Source organism: Salarias fasciatus, chromosome 7 (genome assembly GCF_902148845.1).
Source record: "Salarias fasciatus chromosome 7, fSalaFa1.1, whole genome shotgun sequence".
Classification (NCBI taxonomy): domain Eukaryota; kingdom Metazoa; phylum Chordata; class Actinopteri; order Blenniiformes; family Blenniidae; genus Salarias; species Salarias fasciatus.
In genome coordinates, this window is record NC_043751.1 from 31,368,560 (window position 1) to 31,389,854 (window position 21,295).

General features: G+C 47.1%; 5 protein-coding genes across 8 annotated transcripts; 1 reads left to right on the plus strand and 4 right to left on the minus strand.

Annotated features, from left to right (window-relative positions):
• Nucleotides 1-711: 711 nt before the first annotated feature.
• On the minus strand, nt 712-3,078 carry pclaf (PCNA clamp associated factor). Its single transcript, XM_030096594.1, has 4 exons — nt 2,923-3,078; nt 1,846-1,929; nt 921-1,110; nt 712-841 (listed from the first exon to the last, which is right to left on the minus strand). Exons 1-4 carry the CDS (start codon nt 2,966-2,968, stop codon nt 802-804), a joined length of 360 nt encoding a protein of 119 aa, XP_029952454.1. The 5' UTR covers nt 2,969-3,078; the 3' UTR covers nt 712-801.
• An 800-nt stretch (nt 3,079-3,878) lies between these two features.
• LOC115392423 (uncharacterized) lies at nt 3,879-7,853 on the plus strand. Of its 2 annotated transcripts, XM_030097022.1 has the most exons (11): nt 3,879-4,009; nt 4,133-4,302; nt 4,742-4,799; nt 4,869-5,226; nt 5,340-5,437; nt 5,513-5,596; nt 5,909-5,978; nt 6,300-6,379; nt 6,651-6,769; nt 6,855-6,954; nt 7,670-7,853. In XM_030097022.1, exons 2-11 carry the CDS (start codon nt 4,184-4,186, stop codon nt 7,742-7,744), a joined length of 1,161 nt encoding a protein of 386 aa, XP_029952882.1. In that variant the 5' UTR covers nt 3,879-4,009; nt 4,133-4,183; the 3' UTR covers nt 7,745-7,853. The 2 variants fall into 2 exon arrangements, with proteins under 2 accessions (XP_029952882.1, XP_029952883.1); XM_030097023.1 differs by having other exon boundaries at nt 3,905-4,302.
• Nucleotides 5,163-16,403, minus strand: nedd1 (NEDD1 gamma-tubulin ring complex targeting factor). Of its 3 annotated transcripts, XM_030097020.1 has the most exons (16): nt 16,321-16,403; nt 15,464-15,607; nt 15,299-15,393; nt 15,097-15,213; nt 14,881-15,021; nt 13,995-14,224; nt 12,959-13,157; nt 12,732-12,855; nt 12,389-12,658; nt 12,231-12,320; nt 12,018-12,154; nt 11,698-11,863; nt 11,139-11,277; nt 10,967-11,033; nt 10,643-10,789; nt 5,163-5,282 (listed from the first exon to the last, which is right to left on the minus strand). In XM_030097020.1, exons 2-15 carry the CDS (start codon nt 15,597-15,599, stop codon nt 10,685-10,687), a joined length of 2,016 nt encoding a protein of 671 aa, XP_029952880.1. In that variant the 5' UTR covers nt 15,600-15,607; nt 16,321-16,403; the 3' UTR covers nt 5,163-5,282; nt 10,643-10,684. The 3 variants fall into 3 exon arrangements, with proteins under 3 accessions (XP_029952880.1, XP_029952881.1, XP_029952879.1); XM_030097021.1 differs by lacking the exon at nt 5,163-5,282 and having other exon boundaries at nt 10,373-10,789; nt 12,389-12,655; XM_030097019.1 differs by lacking the exon at nt 5,163-5,282 and having other exon boundaries at nt 10,373-10,789.
• Nucleotides 7,794-9,742, minus strand: lyrm5b (LYR motif containing 5b). The gene is made up of 3 exons (XM_030097025.1): nt 9,428-9,742; nt 8,647-8,705; nt 7,794-8,056 (listed from the first exon to the last, which is right to left on the minus strand). The coding sequence occupies exons 2-3, from the start codon at nt 8,689-8,691 to the stop codon at nt 7,850-7,852; spliced, it is 252 nt and encodes an 83-aa protein (XP_029952885.1). The 5' UTR covers nt 8,692-8,705; nt 9,428-9,742; the 3' UTR covers nt 7,794-7,849.
• A 955-nt stretch (nt 16,404-17,358) lies between the features above and the next one.
• Nucleotides 17,359-20,638, minus strand: sycp3 (synaptonemal complex protein 3). Its single transcript, XM_030096969.1, has 8 exons — nt 20,533-20,638; nt 19,770-19,842; nt 19,095-19,129; nt 18,900-19,017; nt 18,724-18,823; nt 17,871-17,969; nt 17,650-17,754; nt 17,359-17,412 (listed from the first exon to the last, which is right to left on the minus strand). The coding sequence occupies exons 1-8, from the start codon at nt 20,636-20,638 to the stop codon at nt 17,359-17,361; spliced, it is 690 nt and encodes a 229-aa protein (XP_029952829.1).
• Between the last annotated feature and the right edge of the window lie 657 nt (nt 20,639-21,295).

Sequence of the window (21,295 nt, forward strand, 5' to 3'; positions counted from 1 at the left end):
ACAAATGGAACCACGTTATCACGACTCGAGGAGTCACGTGCATTAAAACACGGCTGAAAACCAGAGAGACGATTCCTCTCGAAATAACATTTCAATCAAACGATTCGGAAATTTAACTCCGCAGAAACGAAAGCGACATTGGGTGTGTTTGATTTATTCACCGGGACCTATGACTCCATTAGGAAGCGTCAATCAGGAAGAGTCAAATCAGATCAAATCTTATTTAAGATCTCTAATCTTCAAAAGAAGAGATTAGTTACAAGAAAAAATCAAGTTTGAGCCAATTTTTAAAAAAAATCATTTTACATCCAGTTTCTCTTGAAAGCACCATCAAGGACCATCGTTGACCTTTGACCCTTCCCCATTTTAATAGTTTAACCTTGATTCTTCTTTCCTTCATTGGCATCTTCAAGCTTGCCACGTGTCAAAGTGATAACTATTCATCTCATTTCACCTTTCAATTTAAACTTTCTCAAACTCTTTCTACTCTCATGTTGTACTTTAAGATTTTTTTTTAAACTAGACAAACTTGTGAGCTCTAATTTTCCTGCTACAAAGCAAAAAAATATATAGTTGAATTCATTCAATAATTTAATTTCTTCTTAAACAGATTTTTAAAGATCATTTTGACATGAAATTCAATCTTTGAGGAAGAATCTGCTTCGTTTTAACGAGTTGGTTCAGAAACAGAAGAGATCCAGACACACACTGGTTAAAAACACGAACAGAAAACTTTATTGAGCTTTACAAAACTAGCTGGGAACTCATTTATATACAGATGTACACAGAGGAGGGGCCGGTTCAGTCGTCGTCTTCGTCCTCGGCGGGCAGCGGTCTGCTCCTGGAAACAAACACACCTCTGATTTAGCTCCGCCTGCCTCCACAGACCCCCCAGCCCCGCCCGATGCGTCCAAACGCACCTCCTGGTGGTCTTGGACACGCCGCTGCCTCCCGCCTCCTCGCCGTCGTCCTCCTCCTCGTCCCCGCCGGGCTTCCTGTTCTCCTTCTCGGGTTTCCGGGGCGGCCCGCCGAAGAAGTCGCCGATGCCCTTCTGCCAGGTGGGGGTGGGCCGCGGGCACACCGGGTTCCCCCCCGCGTACTTGTTCTTGGCTGTGAGGGGAATAACACATTTTAAAATCTCTTCACCGGTGAACCGACACCAGAACGTCTGGTTTTCCATCATATTTCTTTGTTGTTAATAATTTAATACTGACAGCCAAATTCTCAATACATAAATGTCAATTAAAACAAAACAAAACATCGTGGTTTTTTATTTTGGGAAAAATATTAAAATGTATTTATTAAACCTGAAAATAATGAAAAATGAGTCTGCACTAAAACTTTGTACTTTGTTGGGGCATTTTATGTTATTATAAATCATATTTTGACCTCTGGTAAGTTTGTTTGAATATATTTTTGTTATATGGATTTGCAACGACTTTATTTCTTCTTTTTTTTTGTTTCCTGTTTCCTGTTTCTTTTGCTATGTTCAACCTGTGCAGATGTCATGTTTAAGGTGTTATTACAGCATTTGAACCTATGTTTGTAATACATTTTAAAAAATTTGGTTCAGGAGAGATTTTGTGCTCCGAGTTTCTAATAATCCAAAATGTGAAGACTGTTTTCTTCAGGAATAATGACAACTGGACGAGATGAGGAGTTCATACTTTGCTTTTTTATGTTGTGAATGCTGGAATGTGTCTTTTTATTCATCATTAAATATTCTCGTGGAGCTGCTGTGACTTTATTCATACCTGCAGTGATAAATTACGTGTGTGTGTGTGTGTGTGTGTGTGTGTGTGTGTGTGTGTGTGTGTGTGTGTGTGTGTGTGTGTGTGTTGGGACCTTGTGAGGGTGACTGGCAGCTGGAGGACGAAGCGTTGGCTGAACTGGAGCCCAGAGACTTCCGAGGAGCCGACGCTGCGACGGCTGCAAAGAGAAAAGACTTTTTAACACTCATCTGCAGGAAAACAGAAAAATAAAGATTCAAATGCAAATCAGAGGGATTTTTAAAGGAAATGGGCGCTTCAGAGTCTGTTGACATGTATAGAAACTCCACAAGAGAGAAAGTTATTCTTTCATGAGTCTTCTGCAGAAAACAACACTAAAACCAGCAGCTTTTTCCCAGAGGAACTTAGATTTAAAAGTAACTATTGTTGAGATTGTGAAAAGTTCAGTTCATTTCACATGTACTGAAATTATGACAATCCTGAAAAACAGTTTTTACAACAATGAATGGCAGCTCTTTACTTTTCAGTAAAGAGTTTGGTGGAATAAACGTTGGACAGAATTACAAGTAAAAAGTTTCGTTTTTTCCAACACAAGTTGTGAACAGTGAGTTTACTGTCAGCCGAAAACCACACAACACCGCATAGATGGTGACTGTTAGACTATTTGCTGACTTTCTTGCACTTTATTTGATGTATAACAAAGAAAATGTAAAACTTCCATTATTTTAAACAGAGTTTGGTAGGAAGGGTTCAATAAACTGCGCCCGAAACTGGCGCCAGTTTGTAACAGCTTGAGATATTAACTTTAGAAAACGGCCTGAATGTCATCTATCGAGACGGGTGTGATTCAACTGTTTGACAGGTTTTATCTGACTGAAACGAGACTTTTGATTCAGGCTGATCGTGTTTCTCAGGATGAAGAGAAGAGGAGCCGATTCTCCCTCCGGGTTGGCGGGAGGCTGTTGTCTCAACGACAGGAGTGGAATTTACCACAATTACAAACCGCAACACGAACAAACTTATATTAAAAGTAATAATCTATGTTAAATAAAACGTCCAAAGCGCAATGGTTAGACCATTTTTCTGTGAACGCCCGAGCCCGCCAGACGCTGTGATAAAAAGGGCCAATTCTTCAAGAAACTCGGTATTAAAAATCTACTTTTATATGAAGACGAGGATTTTGCTACTGTACCTTTCCGGTATGATGCGGGGACGTTGTCGGCTTTCGTTCTAACCATTTTTGCACCGAGTTGTGCGATAAATTGACGTTTAATCAGAAAAAACACCGACAGCAAAGTGAGCGCCTTGGGAATCCCGCCTCCGTTTAATGTTCCCGCGGGGCGGGAGATTTCTTCTTCTGCGGCTACTAACGGAAGAACCGAAAACGGCTTCCGGATTACGGCTGCCACCCTCTGGTGGCTGTTTGAAACTGCAAGCAGCCCACAGTGGAGGAGGACGAGGAGGAAGGAGAGCGGATAAAACAATTAAAATGTCAAAAACACAACAACACACATCAGATAAACTAATTGTGAAATTGTGAAATGACCTGAACAGGTTACAAATTGAGAAAACTCTGAAACGACATGTTAACAAAACTGATAAACAGTTTTTTTATGCTGAAAATTGGGATAACCTTATAGTAAATCTTAATGAATGTTCAAAAATTTTTTAATGATTATGACATACATCAATGTTTAACATCTGTGTTCTCTTCGGTATGTTGGATACAAATAAATCTCACACTGAGCACAGAAATGTCTCTTTTGGTCATAAAAGTGAATATTTTTTCCATAAACTCTTTTAATACTTAGCAATCACACAGTTCTAGTGGAATATACATGCTCTTCTTCACATTTATTAATCAATTAAGTAATTTTAGCAATAGGATTTTTTCAAAATTAAAAAAATGCAAACAAAATAAGGAAGGGGAAAAAAACACATTACTAAACGAGTTAAAGTGAAATCAAAAGTAAACTCGGAAAAATTCGGGGTTTTTCGGAGCTTTTCGCTGTATTACCGGAAATACACCGTCTTTGCTTGAGCATGAGGGCCCGCCCTACTCTACCTCTGATTGGCTAAAATCTTGCCTTTTCCGCTTTTGGAACGCAGGAGGAACGATGATTGGCTAAGAACCGGTCCGTATCGTGTGGGCTAGCCAATTGGAAGTGGATCAGGAGGGTCGGACCGTCTCCTCCGCCGCGGCTAACCAGTCTTACCGTTGGACTTCGAGCGACTGAAATTCAGAGAAAAGAACGAATAGAAGTTATTTCATCTCGCAGGTACACTTCTAAACTGTTTTATTCCTGTCGCCGCGGCTGGAGCTCGAGTTCGAAGCTAAGAGAGCTAACGAGCTAATCGTGCCCCCCTCCCCCTCGTTCGTCTCCTTCCCTGCCCGGGATCAGGGAGCTTCTGCCGGGGAACGTTAGTCCCGGATCCAGGAGCAGGAGAAGACCATGGAGGAGATGCTGCCGTCCAGCCCCTGCTCGACTGACCCGGAAAGTCCTGGAGGTCTGAACCGAGGCTGCCTGATGGACCAGGCGGATCTGTCCATTGTGGTCCCGGAGACCCCCAGGTACCCCTGGAGAACCCCGCTCTCTCTCTCTCTCTCTCTCTCTCTCTCTCTCTCTCTCTCTCTCTCTCTCTCTCTCTCTCTCTCTCTCTCTCTGTCACACACACACACACACACCCTGCACAGACAGCTTTGATCACTTTGTGTTTGTATCAGGGGAAGCTGGAGACATTAATGCAGTGTTCTGAACCTCCTGGATCATTTTCCGTCCAGTTCTGGTTTTCTCTGAGTTTCCTGAGTCTTGGTGATTCCTGGAGATCCTGACAGCAGCTAATCTGCCAGGATCACTATTTGAAGAGGATCCAGAGTGATCCACTGACCCTCCAGGTTGAGGGTTCGACCCAGAGACCGTCTTCAGTTTTAATGTTTATATTCCAGCGTCTGTTCCTGGAGTTCCAGAACTTTCCGATCCGGACCTGAGTTTAACTCGTGGTTTTGTCAGCCCGCAGCTCCCCAAGCGTCCCAGACGTCGACCTTCGGCGGCAGAGCGCTCCAGTCCGGTGAGTTTCCGTAACGCCGCCTCTCCCTCGTGAAGCTCGCCGCCGCCACTGACGGTTTCCTGTCTGCAGGCGGCGCTCCGAGACTCCGGACTTCCTGTGGAGGGCGAGCGAGCATTTACCCACAAGTCAAAGCGCCGGCGCCTGTCGGGCCGCGGCGAAGACGTCATCCTGGCGTCGACTATCTCCAATATCGGCCGGTTCATCGCCTTCTCTTCTTCCTCTTCATCCTCCTCCTCCTCTTCCTCTTCATCCTCCTCCTCTTCTTCATCTTTCTCCTCCACCTCTTCCTCTTCCTCCCGCCGGCGGGAGTCGGTCCTCCACCCGACGCACACGGAGGCCGGAGCAGCGTCGCACTCAGACGCTCTCTCCTTCCTGACGGCAGAAGAAAGAAGCTGGCTGCGCGCTGAGCGAGCTCTGACCTCCACAGGTACACACACACACACACACACACACACACACACACACACACACACACACACACACCCACTTGACGCCGCGCTCCCGCGGTGACTCCTGATTGGCCGGTTCCTCTGCATGCAGAGCGGGAGGCGGAGCATGTGGTGATCAGCGACGACGAGGAGGTGACGGTGCGCTCGCTGCAGATGGAGGAGGACGAGGCGCTGGCTCGCAGTCTGCAGGTAACCCCGACCCCCGGTCACGCCTCGCCCGGGGGGGGCGGAGCCTGAACGCCGTGCGTTCGTTTGTTCACACAGGCGCAATTTGACCGAGAGGAGTCCCACAGCAGAACCCACCATCATCATCATCATCACCATCATCGCCAGCAGGACCACCACAGGGTGAGGAACTGAGTAACACTAAGACTGTCAGAATTCACCGACCGACCCTGAAGGCGGTTCGGACATGGAAGGCTCCTCAAGTGAGTCCACCTGTAGACTTGGTGGAATGGGTGGAGTCTTGCTGCTCCTGCTTGGTTGGAACAAAAACCAGCAGCCACTGCGGCTCTTTCTGGACCCTGTTGAGTACCACTGCTCTGTAGTAACATTTTGTGAAGAACTGCAGTGGTCCCAGGATGAAACCCTGAGGAACGCCACACTTCAAGTCAACTGTGTTTCAGTCTTGAAAAACTATTTGTCATTGTCTGTTTGCAGTTTTACGCGCAGAACCACTGGATGAATCAGGTCCTGGCTGCTGTCAATCCTCTGGCGCACACTGAGCAAGGTGACCCCGCTTTATGCTAAGCTAACACCAGCTAGCTGGTTTTCGGAAGTTTTGGAGATTAAGTCTGAGTTTGTGTGAAGCTATTTCTTCAAGTTTTTATCCTAAGCTAGTGTTTTTATTCTTTATTTAGATTGTTAAGCTTTATGCTAACTCTGAAGCTAATTCTTCGTTGTTTACATCTTTATGCTATTTTAACTTTTAGTTTTTTATTTATGTTAGATTTATTCAAGATAATTTTCTTGGATCGTTGTTTACATGATTGAACTTTTTCCTCATTTCTACGCTTAATGCTAAGCTAACATGAGCTGGCTGTGTTCTCAGAGCTGATTGGTCGCTCCATGCGAAGGGGGCGGAGTCGATGGACCTCTGAGCTCGACTTCTCCGACGAAAACAACTACGAGGTGAGAAAGCGTGAACTCACTCATGTGAGGTATTTATAGACGAGATATTTCAATAATTTAGCAACAATGCTACAGTTAGCACACACATCTCTTCTATTAAAATTAGCATTTCATTAGCAGGCTAATCACAACAGACCTGTCAGGTTTTTTTGAACTTTTTCTTTCTCAGATTGGTAAATTCAGACTGGACGCTGCTAGCCGTGTCGCGCTGCAGTTATCAGTATAGCGCTGCAGCTAGCGGGGGCGCTACAGACGGTCTCTTGCGTTTCAGGCTCTGCTGGCCTTCGAGGATCTCCGTGGTGCCGTGGTGACCCACAAACTGAGCCGCCGGGAGATCCAGAGGTTTCCCACCAAACGCTTCCAGTCTGCGAGCGCCGGCGGGAGCACGCAGTGAGTCCCTCCGCCGCCCCGCGATGAACGCCGCCGCCGCCGCCTCAGGCGTCCGTTTGACCCGCGTTTTGCTCTCCGTCCACAGGTGTCAGATCTGCTTCTGCGAGTACAGCGAAGGAGAGAAGCTGAGGATACTGCCCTGTTTCCATGACTACCACGTCCAGTGCATCGACCGCTGGCTCAAGGTGCGACGTCTCCAGTGCTAAGCTAACACCACTTCCTCCAGACAGCTTTGGAGTTTAATATCCCTTCAAAAAAATGGAAGCTAACTTAGCTAAAGTTGTTTTTTTCCCCAATTTCACTTTTGTTTCCCACAGTTTTCAGTCATAAATCACCTCACCCTCTATTTTTCCTTCCTAGTCTCTATGTCATGCTAATCCAGCAAGCTAATTCTAGGTATTTTATTTTTCACTTTAATGCTAACCTAAATTTACTTTTCGGATCTTTGTGAAATTATTTTTAAGTGTTTGACGTCTCATTCATTCATATTTAATTCATCTGAAATGTGTCCCTCTATGCTAAGCTATCTGTGGAGCTCATTTATGCTAACCTGTAACGTTCACGTTAGCTCAGCAGTTGCTTTGCAGAGTGAGCTGTTGTCAGTAATTTTCTTTAAAGTTTTTCCACAAAAGCTCACTTTAATACTTGAGTATTTAGAAGTCTGTACTGAAACCTTATTTTTAACTGGGCTCATTTTTCTGTTCGTAGCAGTTGTGCTAGGATACATTTCTTTTCTTCCTGGTATTTCCTGTTTTATGCTTTTTTGTTTTAGTCATCTAAATATTCAAGGAATGACTAGATTCACTAAAGCCAGCTTAAAACCAAACTAATCTGTATCTTGAACTCTCAGCTAAGCTAACTGTCATTTCTAAGCTAACTAGCGCGTTTCTGTCCCTGCAGGAAAACGTCACGTGTCCGATCTGCCGCGCTAACCTGAGCGACGGCGGCGGCGGCGGCTCGGCGGCGCCCTCCTGAGCCTGTTCTGCCTGTGAAGAACCACTCGTCCAGTCATCTGTGTGTTTTTTTATACTTTTATTGAGTTGGGTTTCTGCCGCTGAAGCATTGGGAATAAAGTGTTGTTCACTCTTCGTAGTAGCGCTTCTTCATGGCGCGGTACTTCCTCAGGTAGTACAGCGCCTCCAGCTCGCGGGCCACGAACTCGCCGCGGGCGATCAGCGCCCTGATCTGCTCCGGGTCCTGCACGCCTTTGTTCTTGGAGAACGCCAACCGCAGGCGGTCCCTGAAGTAGTCGCCGCCTTTGGGATACTCCCGGCCGAGGTAGAGGAGCTGAGGAGGAAGGGCGGGAAGGTTAGCTGCTGCTCTCCCATTGGCCGATCGAAGCTCTGCCCCCTGGTGGCTGGCGGAGGTACTGCAGCGTCTGGACCAGAACCAGCTCTGACCACGATTTCCAGGGGAAACCCCAAACTTTTACTTTGTATTTTTAGGATATTTTAGACCAATTAAAAAAACGTTTTTTCAAAACATTCAGGGTCTTTCTGTTAGTCTACGATTAAACACTGGGCGATATCGATTCACTAACCACTTCCTCAAACTTAACGTCCGGGTGAAGAACATTCGGAGATCTGCTTTTGAACATGTGTTGAAAAAGATTTTTAAGAGGGCGTGGCCTAACTGGATTTGGAAACGCCCCCACAGTCAGCTGTTGACGTCTTATTTTTTCTTTTTTAACTTTTCTCCTTTAGTAACGATTGAAACTTGTCAGTGTGGGGACTTAAACATGAATCTGTAGTTTGAGAAAGTCAAGAGACTTTGATTTGTATTTCACGGATGGCTTTTGGCGTTCGATGCGAAGCTCCAGTGTGTTTCAGGAAGAATGTTCAGAAGACGCAGAGCTTCAGCAGTCGGCGTGTCCTCACGTTCTTGTAGAGTCGAACCACTTCGGCTCGCAGCGGATTGGCCATCGTCGCCCGGGACGCTGAAACAGAAACGGCATCGCTGCACGTTAAAGCCAGTCAAGAGTCAAGTCTTCAGACCAGTGCTGCAAAATCCTGAAACCAATAACAGTGGCTAGAACTGCAAAAAAAAAAAAAAAACAGGTCAAATAGGATCATCCAGCTAAAATCAACTCAAGTGAAACGAGGTTGAAACAGGAAAAATAAGCTTAAAAACCCCAAATATAAAAAAAGTTTGGAAAACAAGAGCTTCAATTGTTTAAAAATCATGAGAATCAGTCCCAACCAAGTTACTCTACAAAATAAAGGGTACAATTAAAAAAAATAAAATAAAAAATTCTGAAGTAGTTAAAACGACCGCTAAAATGGTTTAAATGGGGGATTATTTTAAAAAAGGAAATAGTTCAAATGGTTTTACAAAAAGGGAATAAAGTTAAGACAGCAAAGAAGACATAGTACAAGAAGCTAAAATCACTGACAGCTGAAAAGGCTCAAACAGCAAAAAAACGTTTTTCAACAAGTGAATCGAACTAAAATATTCAGCAGATTAAAGCTGCTCAGTCCAATCCTAGTGGTTTTGAAAATGTGCACATTTATTAAATTTTAATTTGAAAATGAATTTGATTTGCTTGAAACTTAATCTTATGTAATAAAGGCTGCAGGTTAACCTGCAGTGACTGAATAAGCAGCAGGATTACGAGCAGGTTAATGAGCAGGTTGGTAGATGCTCGAGTCGCCGACTAACCAGTGAGATGGTAAAGTGTGTACAGCAGCTCTCCAGATGTTCTGGTCCAGGTGTTGTGGTCAAGGCGTCTCCCACCAGGTGTGCTTACAGTCCGGGTCAAAGTTCACCAAGGTGACTGCTAGCATGCTAACCTGCTACCAGCAGATTAACAGCTCAGACCAAGACTTTCTCCCGGCCCTTCTGGGTAGGTCTGAGTGAAACACGTCTTCGGGCTCTAATATTTGAGTCGGAGACGCCCAAACGGAACTTTTTTATACTTTAAACAGGAGCTCGGTGGTTAGCGGCAGCAACCAGGTAAACAAGCAGAGAGTATGACTCGTGTAAAGATGGTTCTCCCTCTCATCACGGAGGAACGTCTGCGCATGCGCACTGCCGCACATAGCAAACCCCATCCAGATTGTTTATCCCGGTTTATTTACTGTACCTATTTGGAAACCCACGCCTCACTATGGGAGATAAACCATTACTTCGTGAATGTTTGGATGTTAATGCACTTTTAACAGGACCTACGTGGTTAGCAGCAGCTAAATGGTAAACAGGCAGAGAGTACAACGCGTGTGAAGATAGTTAATCCCTCTGACCGTGGCGAACGTCTGCGCATGCGCACCAGTGGCTTGAAATACTCGTTGCAACTTAAAAAGTGAACAAAAACAGCAAACACGATGATATAACAAATCAACAGTTAGGGGATGTTTAAATGTCAAACTGCATTTTGTAAGGAAGTTTCAAAAATATCAATCATAATTTACTTTTCTTACTTCTGACAGATTGAAGGACACAAAATCATTTGACTAATAATGGCATAATGGCATGACTTTGTCATACCATTATGTTTTTCATTTTTAAACATCCCTTAAACTACATTGAAAGTTATTTTTGCCAATAACAAGCAGCAACAATTTTTACTTTTTCGCAGAGTGAAACACTCACAGAAAAACACCAAAGGCCAAAAGAAGAGTTTTAATTTCACCCATATCAGATTAAAACATGTAGACCGAATAATACATTTCACAGGTTTAACGCCATTTTTCTCCACTGCTGAATATTAAACTTTAGGGTTGTTGAACTCTGACCTTCAGCTTTTAAGACAGAGACGTTTTGAAGACGTCAGTAGATTCTGTTCTTTATTTATTCTTTACACAAAATGTTTTTTTATAAACAGTAGAAGTGAAGGAGCTGCAGAGACTCCACATCTTTAATTTACAGTTCCATTTTACACACACACACACACACACACACACACACACACAGGGTGAGTCAGTAGTTGGCCCTCAGCTGGCGGTTTTCCTCCCTCAGCCTCTCGATCTCCTCCACCAGAGACTCGTTCACCGAGTATTTCTCCAATAGACCGTGGATCTCTCGCTGAAACACACACACACACACACACACACACACAGACACAGACACAGACACAGACACATCAGTAAACTTTGCTAATCCTGCAGGAAACTCAGCCAGACGGAAAACTCTCAGATTACCAGAGACCCTGAAGTCCTACTGACGCTACGTCACAAACAGGAAGTGGATTTTTTTTCTCACCAGCTGGATGTAAAACTGTCGGATCATCTCCACCTGCAGGTTGATGACGTCCTTGTGACACTCGTCCCTGAAGGCAGCACCGACAAATCAGTCAGTCAATGCAGGAAACAACGCAGTGAGACCCCGAGCGGACGGGGTCAGAGGTCAGGGGTCAGGGGTCAGAGGGACGGACCTGAACTCCTCCAGGGTTTCGTGGATCATGTTCTGGATGAAGTGGATCTGCAGGGGGGTCATCGGAGCGGCGGCGCCCTGCTCCGCTGCGCCCGCCACGTTCGAGAGAGTCGAGGACACGGCCGCCGTCACCGAGGGACCTGCAGGACACGAGGACACAGTGAGGGGGCCCGATGTCCTGCAGCCAGACCAGGGCCCTGAACGCACCACAGGCTGCAGCCAGACCAGGGCCCTGAACGCACCACAGGCTGCAGCCAGACCAGGGCCCTGAACGCACCACAGGCTGCAGCCAGACCAGGGCCCTGAACGCACCACAGGCTGCAGCCAGACCAGGGCCCTGAACGCACCACAGGCTGTAGCCAGACCAGGGCCCTGAACGCACCACAGGCTGCAGCCAGACCAGGGCCCTGAACGCACCACAGGCTGTAGCCAGACCAGGGCCCTGAACGCACCAGACGCTCTGCTGCCCCACTGTGACTGAAGGGCACTGAATGCACCACAGACAGTTGGTGGGGACTGAGCCCTGGGGCTCGGGCGGGGGCGGGGGGGTGAAGCCCTACCTGCTGAGGCAGTGGGCGGAGCTTCCTGAGCCGGGACGCCATTGGCTCTGCGGGGGCCGGCCTCCGGGGTGAAGATGGGCGGAGCCGGCTGGCTGTGATTGGTCTGCTGAGCTGTGGGGGGCGGGGTCTCTCCGTCCTCCTGGCCCGAGCTGCTGGCTCTGTCCGACTGTCGATGAGACGCATCAGGAGGCTGGAAGGGCTCCGGCTAACTGGCTAGCATGCTAACGCCATGCTAACTGCTGACCTCAGTGCTTCATTGACTAATTCTCAAATTTTCTTCGCTTCATGTTCAATCAGAGAAAACGACAGCTGACCGTCACCTTTCCGGAGTCCGTCGCGTCTTTAGCGCCGACCGCCTCCTCCTCTTTGATGGTGAGCGGCGACGGGAAGGCGGGCGTGGGGGTGAAGGAGCGACCGGCCGTCAGCGGCGTCCCCAGCGGCGTCCTGCTGAACACGTCTGAAAGGAAGCGTCTCCGTTACGACTCCGTGAACCTGAACCTGAGGAGCGAAGTCGTCCCGTCGGTGTTTCTGACCGTCTCGGAGTGGAGAGAAGATGTCCAGGCTGCCTCGTCCAGTCAGCTGCTGTCCCTCCGTGTCCCTGGGCCCCGACGCCACGCCGGTTACTATGGCAACAGACAAACCGTGAGAGCAGGTCCACAGCGTCTCGCTGTGAGGAGGTCGCCCGTCGTACCGTGCGCTCGCCCGACGGGCGTGTCCCCGGACGGAGCCCTGGGATCTGGACCAATCAGGAGAGAGGGGGCGGAGTCAGGGGTGAGCGACAGCTGTCTGTAAACGTTCACGGTGGCGTCGCCGGAATCGGACGCCAGGTCTTTGCGAACGGGGGAGAACATGTCCAAGCTGCTTCGCCCGACCTGGCCAAACTTCTCCATAGCAACAGGAAGCTCCGCCCCCGGCTGACCTTCCGCCTGCCGACTCGGCGCCTCGGTACCGGCGCCTCCTGCTGGGCACAAGTTTCCCCGGATTATGAGGTTTTGATGGCTCCAGATTCAGACTCGGTTTCTTTCTCGACTCACCTGTGCTGGTCGCCGGCCTGTTGGGGGCGGGGCCTGGGCTGCGGGGGGGCTCTGACTGGCTGCTGGGCGGCTTGGAGGAGGATCTCTTGATGCTGGAGATCTTCGTTGGGGCCGGTTTACCGGACTGGGGGGGGGGGGGGGACGGTACGAGCAGCGGGGATGGAGGGTGAGGAAACGCTAACACAACACTGTCGGCTAACGCTAACGCTAACCCGGCGGTCCGCTACCTTGTGTCTGGCGCCGTTCTGGAAGCGCAGGCAGGTGACGGAGGTCTTGTGGGCCAGGGTGACCTTGGTGGGGGTGCTGGAGTTCCTCAGGTCGTACTGGTAGATGGAGCCCTGGGTGCCGCCCACCACCAGGCCGGTGCCGTCCGGCGTGAAGTCCAACGCCGTGAGGGGGCTGTCCACCCGGATGGACCGCAGCACGCTGAGGAACACAGACACACACAGACACACACACACACAGACACACACACAGACACACACACACAGACACTTTACTTTGGCATAAAGGAATTTTTCCCTTAAAAATGATTCAGGAGCAGAAAAGATCGATGTTTCCTGAAGTGACTCTGGTCTGTCTTCATTCTGGACTACTGGGAACACCGGGATCCATCAGCGATGGTTTCTGGTGTTCCTCAGGGTCCACCTCTGGGTCCAGTGGCAATTCCAAATCCAATGTTTTCCAACTTAAAGTGTGAAGGTTCTGTGTTTTGGGAGCTCCGAAACACTGAAAACGGCTCACAAAGTGGAACTTTTTGAAAATGCTTGGGCTCCTTTTAGAAGATGGAAAATCTGCTTTTGTTTATTAGCAACACGGCGTCACCACGTAGTAAAACTAGCTCTGCACATGCTCAGTGGACGGACAGGAAGTGGTCTTGGTTCCGGTCCAGATTCCCCCTGGTTCTAATCTACATTCTCCTGGTCTTGGTCCTTGTCCAGGTCCAGATTCTTGTGGTCCTGGTCCATATTCCTCTGGTCCTGATCTATATTCCCCTGGTCCTGATCTATATTCCCCTGGTCCCGGTCCAGATTCCCCTGGTCCTGGTCTATATTCTCCTGGTCCTCGTCTGTTACAGTGACCATGCTAATGATCCACAGGAATGTCTGAGACATGTAAACTACAGAGTTTTCAAAACGTTGCTGTGTGAACATGAAGACATTCTAGAACCAGACTGAAGCATTTCTACTGAAATGTCATGAAAACATCAAGCTCCACTGATTTTCAGGAGCGACTCGGTGAGGAAGAGACGGAGGCGCTCACATCCTGCTGGCCGTGTCGTAGAACAGCACCCGCTTGTCCAGGCCCACGCTCACCACCAGCAGGTCGCTGGTGGGCGAGAAGGCCAGGCTGCAGCTCGGCGCCTTGTGGGAGGACTCGAACGCGTGCAGGGCCTTCTGGGTGTTGGAGTCCCACAGCACCACCGTGCCGCTCGTGGAGCAGCTGCCCAGCATGGAGCGCTTCACCGCTGAGAAGCGCACGTCCTGGACCGACTGCAACACAGTGAGCAAGGGTTAACAGGAAGCTGCTTGAACCAGTCCCAACGGAAAGCTTTCAAACTATTCCAAAAAGAAAAGAGAAAATAAAACAAGAATGTGATGAGGAACATCTAAACATCACTTCGAGTCGCATGTAACATGTCCATTTATTTGTTCCACTGAAGCGGGAAGTGACAGCCTTCGAGTGGAAAATGTGGTGTTTCAAATGAACTGGTGTCTCTGCTAACTGGTGACCCACCTCCTTCAGCATGCTCGGTGCTGAAATACAACTCATGAAATGTCTGACGTGAATTTCCCTGAATTGTTGTGAATTGTTTTTAAACATACAGCAGCAACTATGAACGTGTAAGGAAGTCGGTCATCACTTAGCAGGGAAGCCAGTTCATCCATAACACCCCTCCCTACACACAACCATTAAAACCTAAATCGATGAAGAGAAAGTGAGTGTGGTGGGGGTCTGGAAGGTCAGGATGGGGGTCCGGAAGGTCAGGGTGGGGGTCTGGAGGGTAAGGGTGGGGTTTTGGAGGGTAAGGGTGGGGGTCTGGAAGGTCAGGGTGGGGGTCTGGAGGGTAAGGGTGGTGGTCTGGAAGGTCAGGGTGGGGGTCTGGAGGGTAAGGGTGGGGTTTTAGAGGGTAAGGGTGGGGTCTCACCGTGGTGTCGGCGAGTGCGAGGGGCTTGCTGGACAGGTGGGTGGTCATACTGTGCAGCACCACGTCGCCCCTCATGGAGCTGGACGCCAGGCAGGAGTCGTTGGCGTTGAAGGTCACACAGGTGACGTCGTCCGTGTGGTCCTGTGGAGCAGTGGACAGCCCTGTTAGAGCGCTCCGGGGTCAGGCCCTCGGTTGGAGGGGGAGGGGGGTTCTTACCTTGAGGGAGCGCAGCAGCCTTTTGGTCTTCAGGTCCCAGATGTTGACGCAGTGATCCAGACCGCCGCTGACGACGAACTGGGAGGTGGAGCTCAGACACACACACGTCTGGTGTTTCTGGACGGTCACAGAACGGAGAGCAGAACACGGAGTCAGGTGGAGCGGAGCGAGTCGCGCCAGCAGCGTGAAGGCGGAGACTCACTCCCTCAGCCAGCTCCACCACAGGGACCGGAGACGACTTCAAGCTGGACAGCACCAGCTTGTCTCCGCCGCTGCTCGCCGTCACCAGGTACTGATCTGAAAGGGTCAAGGTGGAACCGGGACCGCCCGACACCCCCGTCCCCGCCCCCTCCCCGGGTCAGGATACTGTTGGAGCTCCAGCAGGCCCGCGCCACCGGATGGCTGCTGCTGTGAGGGTTGAACTGCTCCAGCTGGGTCATGGAAACCGAGTCCCAGACCTTCACCGAGTCTCCGGTCGACACCAGGCGAGTCACCTCCTCCATGGCAACAGCTGGAGAGCAAAACAAACGCACCCGAGGAAGAGTCGGAGAAAAAAGAAAAAAAATTACCGGTAAAATATGAAACATGGAGACCTCTGAGGTCCTCAGGAAGAGGTCTACTCGGGGATCCAGTCCTCCGTTAAATGGGTGAAAACAATAAAACAATAAAGCTCTGACGCTATTTCAACGCTTTATAATATTGAAGAAGACGGTTTGTAATCAGGTTTAATAACAGTTTACTGGGACTGGATGAGCCTTGGAGCAGTTAGTGAATACAGTTCAGAGCTCCATAGTTAACATAAACCAGCTTTAGCTTAGAGCTTCATCAGTTTAAACTAGTTTTTATCAATAAGCTTTAGTTTAGATCTCCATCACTTAAATCTAGTTTATATCAACCAGCTTCAGTTTAGCGCTCCATCAGTTTAAACTAGTTTTTATCAAGAAGCTTTAGTTTGGACCTCCATCAGTTGAATCTAGTCTATATCGACCAGCTTTAGTTTAGAGCTCCACCAGTTTAAACTAGTTAACATCAATCAGCTGTAGTTCAGTGGAGAGCTCCGTCAGTTTAAACTAGTTTATATCAACCGGCTAACTCGCCGCTAGCTTCAGCTCAGCGTCAATTAATTAGCATGGACAGAAAGTTTGAAAACAGTGAAAAACGACAGGAACAAGTGGAAAAGTCTCCGGAGGATCAAGTGTTTCCTGGCAGGAGTGTCACACTTACCAACAGTTGCGCTACAAAGAGCGAAAAGTGGGAGAAAAACGGTTTGTTTGTGATCCGCCTGCAGGTAATAAGAACCGCCACTACGGAACGCCGCGAGGACAAAAAGGTGAGAGCCGCTGGAAGAGAAAGAGCGGCGTGACGTCACAGTGCCCCCTCCCGGACCCCGGGCGGTACTGCAGGTTGATTCTGGAATTACTGCAGCACTTGATCACGTTAACTCCAGTTATGGAATAATTTATACAGACAAAACAGTCCGAACTAAGGATAATATCTACTGAGTATTTATAAATCACTGAAGTATTTATGACACGTGGCACTTCATGAACAAAAATCACCAGAAATCCATCGATTTTTAGTTTTTCAAATGACATTATTTCATGCAAACATTTTTTTCCCCAATATTTGCAAAGCAGGCATATCAATGACACTACATCATTGGTCTTTTTTTTCGATGTGTAAAACACTCAATAATAAATTAATTTAATAAAATATCATTGCTTCTCTACTTTAATCAAAGCCTGCTTTATAAATCAATAAAATATTGTAGTATTGAGACTTTTTTGAAGCTTGTTTACTGAATCAATGAGGTATTTCTCCTACGTTTGTCTTTCTTCATTTTATTTCCCTCACTTTTCTCTCATCCTTTCAAAACAAAAGTCATGTCTGAAGTATTTCCACCAGGTTTCTGGTCTTCATGTGTGCTTCCCTCATTCTGCTCCTGAGTGCAGGTCCTTGAACGCATCATCCCACTGTAAGATGAAGGAATCAAATGTAGCGTTGAGGAACAATCGGCTTTATTTGACCTTCCTGACAGAAAGCAACAGAAGTTTTACAGCCCAACAGTTTTTAAGGTTTTTAAAGTATAAAGTTAGAATTCTTCGAGAAAAACATCTCGTTTGTTTGTGAACTGCCAGACCGATCAAGTCTGAGTCGATAAAAACTAAAAAAAATGGGCGTAACCACGACAACCCTCTCTGCCACAGTAACCATGGTAACAGCGTGGCTCCAAAACTGCAGGAGGCGTCGCCGTGGAAACATCTAGAACAACATGGAGTGGATGGACTTGCGGACGTCGGCCATCTGTTGCTGCTGCTGCAGAAAACAAAAAAGTAAACACAACTATTAGAAAAGCAACAAACAGATCAACAAGTAAACACAAACAAAAACAGATCAACATCTATTTTGTGGGCGTGTCCTCAAGTCCACCCTGTAAGCCCCGCCCCCTGCATGTGAATGGCTCTTTTAAGTGTCAGTAAAGCGCAGGACATTCCCCTTTGCTCTGCTCACAGGTGAACGCGGAGCGGAGCGCCACCTGCAGGCCGGACTCACCATGTCCATGAGGATCTTCTTCTGCAGCAGGGTCATCTCTTTCTTCAGCTCCTGCTGCGCCCCCTGCAGGAAGGCCTCCTGACTCTTTTCCAGGTCCTCGATGTCCTGCGGGAGGAGCGGAGAACGCTCACGGCTCCACCCGCGTCGTCTTCGCTGCCTCGTTTGGGTGTGTGTGTGTGTGTGTGTGTGTGTGTGTGTGTGTGTGTGTGAGTGACACTGACCTTGACGAAGAGCTCGTACAGCTCCTGCACACTCTTCAGCTTCTGGTCCCGGGCGGCTCGCAGCTGCTGCAGGACTTTCTGATGCTGCCTGAACAGATTCTGAACACAAACAGGGCCGGTCCAGGCCGAGGGGGTCAGTCTGCCCTCTAGTGGACCAAATGAACATGAGCAGGGGTGTTCAACCTGCGGCTCTAGAGCCACATGTGGCTCTTCAGTCCCTCCGCAGCGGTTCCATGAAGCCTTCACTACGATGTATGAATAAACACTTAACTTATTTTTAAATTATTGTATGATTTGTCGCTCTCTGTTCAAAACAGATTCAAATAAAGGTTCAAGTAAAATTAGGGAAAAAAGCAAAAACCACAAGAAATGGGGAAAAATGTAATAGAATGGCTTAAAAAACATGAAATGTTGAGAATTTCTAAAAGAACATAAATATGGTTGGAAAAAAGCCTGTAAAACTGCTCAAAAGGAGGTAAAAAGGTTAAAACTACTAAAATTTCAAAATTGTCAACAAAAAATGCTTGAACATAGGAACAAAACTGTTAAAATCATGTACAAAATAGGTTGAATGTAATAAAATGTTCATTATTCTTAACTCTAACTTCATAAATGCATCATAAGATCTAGTTTTTGTATTCATTCATTCATGAACGTTAATTGAATGAAGTTTTTTGTTTGTGCATTAAACTATAAATGAAACTTCCTGAGCTGCATTCTCCTCATTTTAAAGGTTAAATGTTCTTTATGGCTCCAGAACTACTGCACTTGAGGAAAGTCACTGAAACGACTCTTTTGGTCATAAAGGCTGCAGAACGCTGCTCCAGATGAAAGCTTCGGGAATCAGACTGACGTTGAGGGTCTCCTCCTGCTCGGCGGCGCGCTGGGCTTCGGTCTCCCACTCCTGCAGAGCCGACGTCACCTTCTGGGAATACTGCTGGGTCATCTTCTTCCTGTACGCACGGCACACGTCTGCGTGGAAAACACTTCCCCTTCCGTGAGTGTGTGAGCGTGCGGACCCGACCGGACCTGTGTGTGTGCGCGTTGTTCCACAGCTGCTCCACCTTCAGCTGGCTCTCCTTCATGGAGGTTTTGGTCAGGAGCTCCAGGCGCTTCTTCTTGGCCTGCATGGCCTTGCTGATGTCGGCTGGAGGCGCAGAGCGTGAAACGTGAGTCGCCGTTCACACCGCCGTCGTCTCACAACAATCCCGATCGACCGCTTACCTCCAAACCTCTCCAGCATGGAGTGAACCTCGCTCCTGCAGCAGTGGGCGGAGAGAAACCCAGGACCAGAGGAGACGGAACAATTAATAACACGTGATCAAAACACAGTTTGAGATACTATGTTGGACCACTAGGGGTCACTGTCTGACCACAGTGAGCTGCTACAGCGCCACAGAAACACCTGCATTACTGCTGGATGTGACTGACAGAGCAAGAAAATGTATCAATTTAAAGCTAAAAGATGAGAAAAAACAGAAAACAGAAAGAGTTCAGAGTGAGAGAAAAGCTCGTGAGGGACTGGAGGGAAACAAAACTTTTACTGTGATTAAGAAGAAAAATGAAAGTGAATCAAAGCTAAAAGGAGAGGAACAAATTCAGAAGCTGCTGGATCAGGATGACCAACACCTGCATCTAAATACGGACAATGCATCTGATATATACATTATTTTCTATTTCCAACAGATGCAACTTCAACTGAGATGATTGACAGTCCTGAGAACAAGGTAAATATCGATCAGAATGGTATCAGGATCAGCTGATGAGGAAACATTACAACCTGACTGAACCAAACAGTGGCAAACGTCTTGGTTTAGGGTACAGGAACTTTCTTTTTTTAAACTCTTTTCTTCTGTTTTAAAGCTGAAACGTGGAGCCAGAGCATGAAGGGAATTGTACCCCATGGCCTCTTGCGGGTCAAACTCGGGACTGGTCCTCTTCTTCACTGCTTTTGCTGTGTTTGGAGTTTCCCCTGTGGACAGTCAAGGCATGGCTGTGAGGCTAATGCTAATGCCATAGCAGCATCACTGATATCTCAGTGAAAATCAATACTTTCTCTGAAATGAAAAACTTTTTGACAGTTTGACTGGATTGGAGCCTTTTGTGGGCCACTTTCAGCCCACAGACCTTATGTCTGACATCCCTGCTTTACTCAGATTGTTTGATTGTCATTCAGGCAGGTTTCAGTGATAAAAACAATAACAAATTAATGAGTACCTGAGATAAAATCTGATAAAGTAACAGAAAAATCGTGCAGTGCATTAGAAAAAATACATAAAAACAGAAAATAAATAAGTCAAAACGTGCAGTAAAATAAGCAGTTATGGCAGATGTCCCATGGTAATTTCACATGTCTATTTATGTTCTAATTTAAAAGCTTCTCTCATCTTGTATGATTTGCATCTTTTCTGTTCAGGGAGCATTTCTTATTCTCTTTCTGTGTAATTTAGATTCAAAATACCACAGTCTGATAACCTGGGTTACATAAATCTCACTCTCTAATGGTCATTTCATTTATGTTTAAAAAAAAAAACTTCTAAAAGAACAACCTGAGGCCAGTGGGTCCTCATCCAAGATGGCGGCTGCAGCTATGCTATCAATTAGCCTTGATCTCCGTTATGACTAAAACAGTGAACTTAAATCTTGAAACTAGTAAACTCACTCGGTTGGACTTCCTCTTCTGATCCGTTCAGTTCTTTCTTTCCGTTCTCTTCAGTCAATTCAAACTCAGAAGGTTTTTTCTTCATCGGCTTTCTGCCTTTGACCATTTTCTGTGCTTCCATCTCAAGCAGCTGAATTTAGGTTTAGCTGCTAAAGTCACTGCAACAAAATCGACTTAGTGGCTTTAGAATTATGCTAAATCGACAGGACTCAGATGTAAATACCTCACAGTTTCTCCTCTCACTATTTTTATTTTCCCGACTGAAGCTAACTGAGCTACCGAGAGTTCTGCCGAGTCCGGTTCTTCCCGCCACAACTTCACGGCCAAATTCATAAAGTCTAGTACAGCGACGCCATGGCCCGCCTCTCCCCTGCGCTGATTGGCTGTTTCTGACGAGTGGCAGCCAATCAGAGAAGAAGAAATGTCGGCGACGCCTTTTCCATCCTAGGAAATGAAATTCTGGAACATCATGTTAATGTAAATGTGAGTCATCTTGTGTGAATTATTTCTCATCATGTATTTTACATTTTAACGGTGTTGAGTCACATGGTGCACTTATCAACAGGAATATGACAAACCGTAATGGTACAATTAAAAAAATAGCTTTTTTTCCATCATCAAAATGTCAGCCCTACACAAAAATACAGCGTCTTTCAGGTTTTAAACCCTTTAAAAGATCGTCTGATCACACTGCTCTATAAGATGGTAATAAATCATAAATATGTAGCAACATATATATTGATCATAAAAATAGTTCCTCAAT

Excerpts from the sequence above, each read along its gene's own strand:
- pclaf (XM_030096594.1), bottom strand. The coding sequence starts at position 2,968 with ATGGTTAGAACGAAAGCCGACAACGTCCCCGCATCATACCGGAAAG. Across the intron at positions 1,930-2,922 it reads CCCCGCATCATACCGGAAAG|CCGTCGCAGCGTCGGCTCCT; the intron begins GTACAGTAGCAA and ends TTCTCTTTGCAG. Across the intron at positions 842-920 it reads GTGTCCAAGACCACCAGGAG|GAGCAGACCGCTGCCCGCCG; the intron begins GTGCGTTTGGAC and ends GTTTGTTTCCAG.
- LOC115392423 (XM_030097022.1), top strand. The coding sequence starts at position 4,184 with ATGGAGGAGATGCTGCCGTCCAGCCCCTGCTCGACTGACCCGGAAAGT. Across the intron at positions 5,597-5,908 it reads GCCAGCAGGACCACCACAGG|TTTTACGCGCAGAACCACTG; the intron begins GTGAGGAACTGA and ends GTCTGTTTGCAG. Across the intron at positions 6,380-6,650 it reads CCGACGAAAACAACTACGAG|GCTCTGCTGGCCTTCGAGGA; the intron begins GTGAGAAAGCGT and ends CTTGCGTTTCAG.
- lyrm5b (XM_030097025.1), bottom strand. The coding sequence starts at position 8,691 with ATGGCCAATCCGCTGCGAGCCGAAGTGGTTCGACTCTACAAGAAC. Across the intron at positions 8,057-8,646 it reads TGGTTCGACTCTACAAGAAC|CTCCTCTACCTCGGCCGGGA; the intron begins GTGAGGACACGC and ends CTTCCTCCTCAG.
- nedd1 (XM_030097020.1), bottom strand. The coding sequence starts at position 15,599 with ATGGAGGAGGTGACTCGCCTGGTGTCGACCGGAGACTCGGTGAAGGTC. Across the intron at positions 15,022-15,096 it reads GGCTGCTGCGCTCCCTCAAG|GACCACACGGACGACGTCAC; the intron begins GTAAGAACCCCC and ends ACTGCTCCACAG. Across the intron at positions 13,158-13,994 it reads TACGACACGGCCAGCAGGAT|CGTGCTGCGGTCCATCCGGG; the intron begins GTGAGCGCCTCC and ends TGTGTTCCTCAG.
- sycp3 (XM_030096969.1), bottom strand. The coding sequence starts at position 20,638 with ATGGTCAAAGGCAGAAAGCCGATGAAGAAAAAACCTTCTGAGTTTGAA. Across the intron at positions 19,130-19,769 it reads GACCCGCAAGAGGCCATGGG|GAGCGAGGTTCACTCCATGC; the intron begins GTACAATTCCCT and ends CCACTGCTGCAG. Across the intron at positions 17,755-17,870 it reads TGTACGAGCTCTTCGTCAAG|GACATCGAGGACCTGGAAAA; the intron begins GTCAGTGTCACT and ends CTCCTCCCGCAG.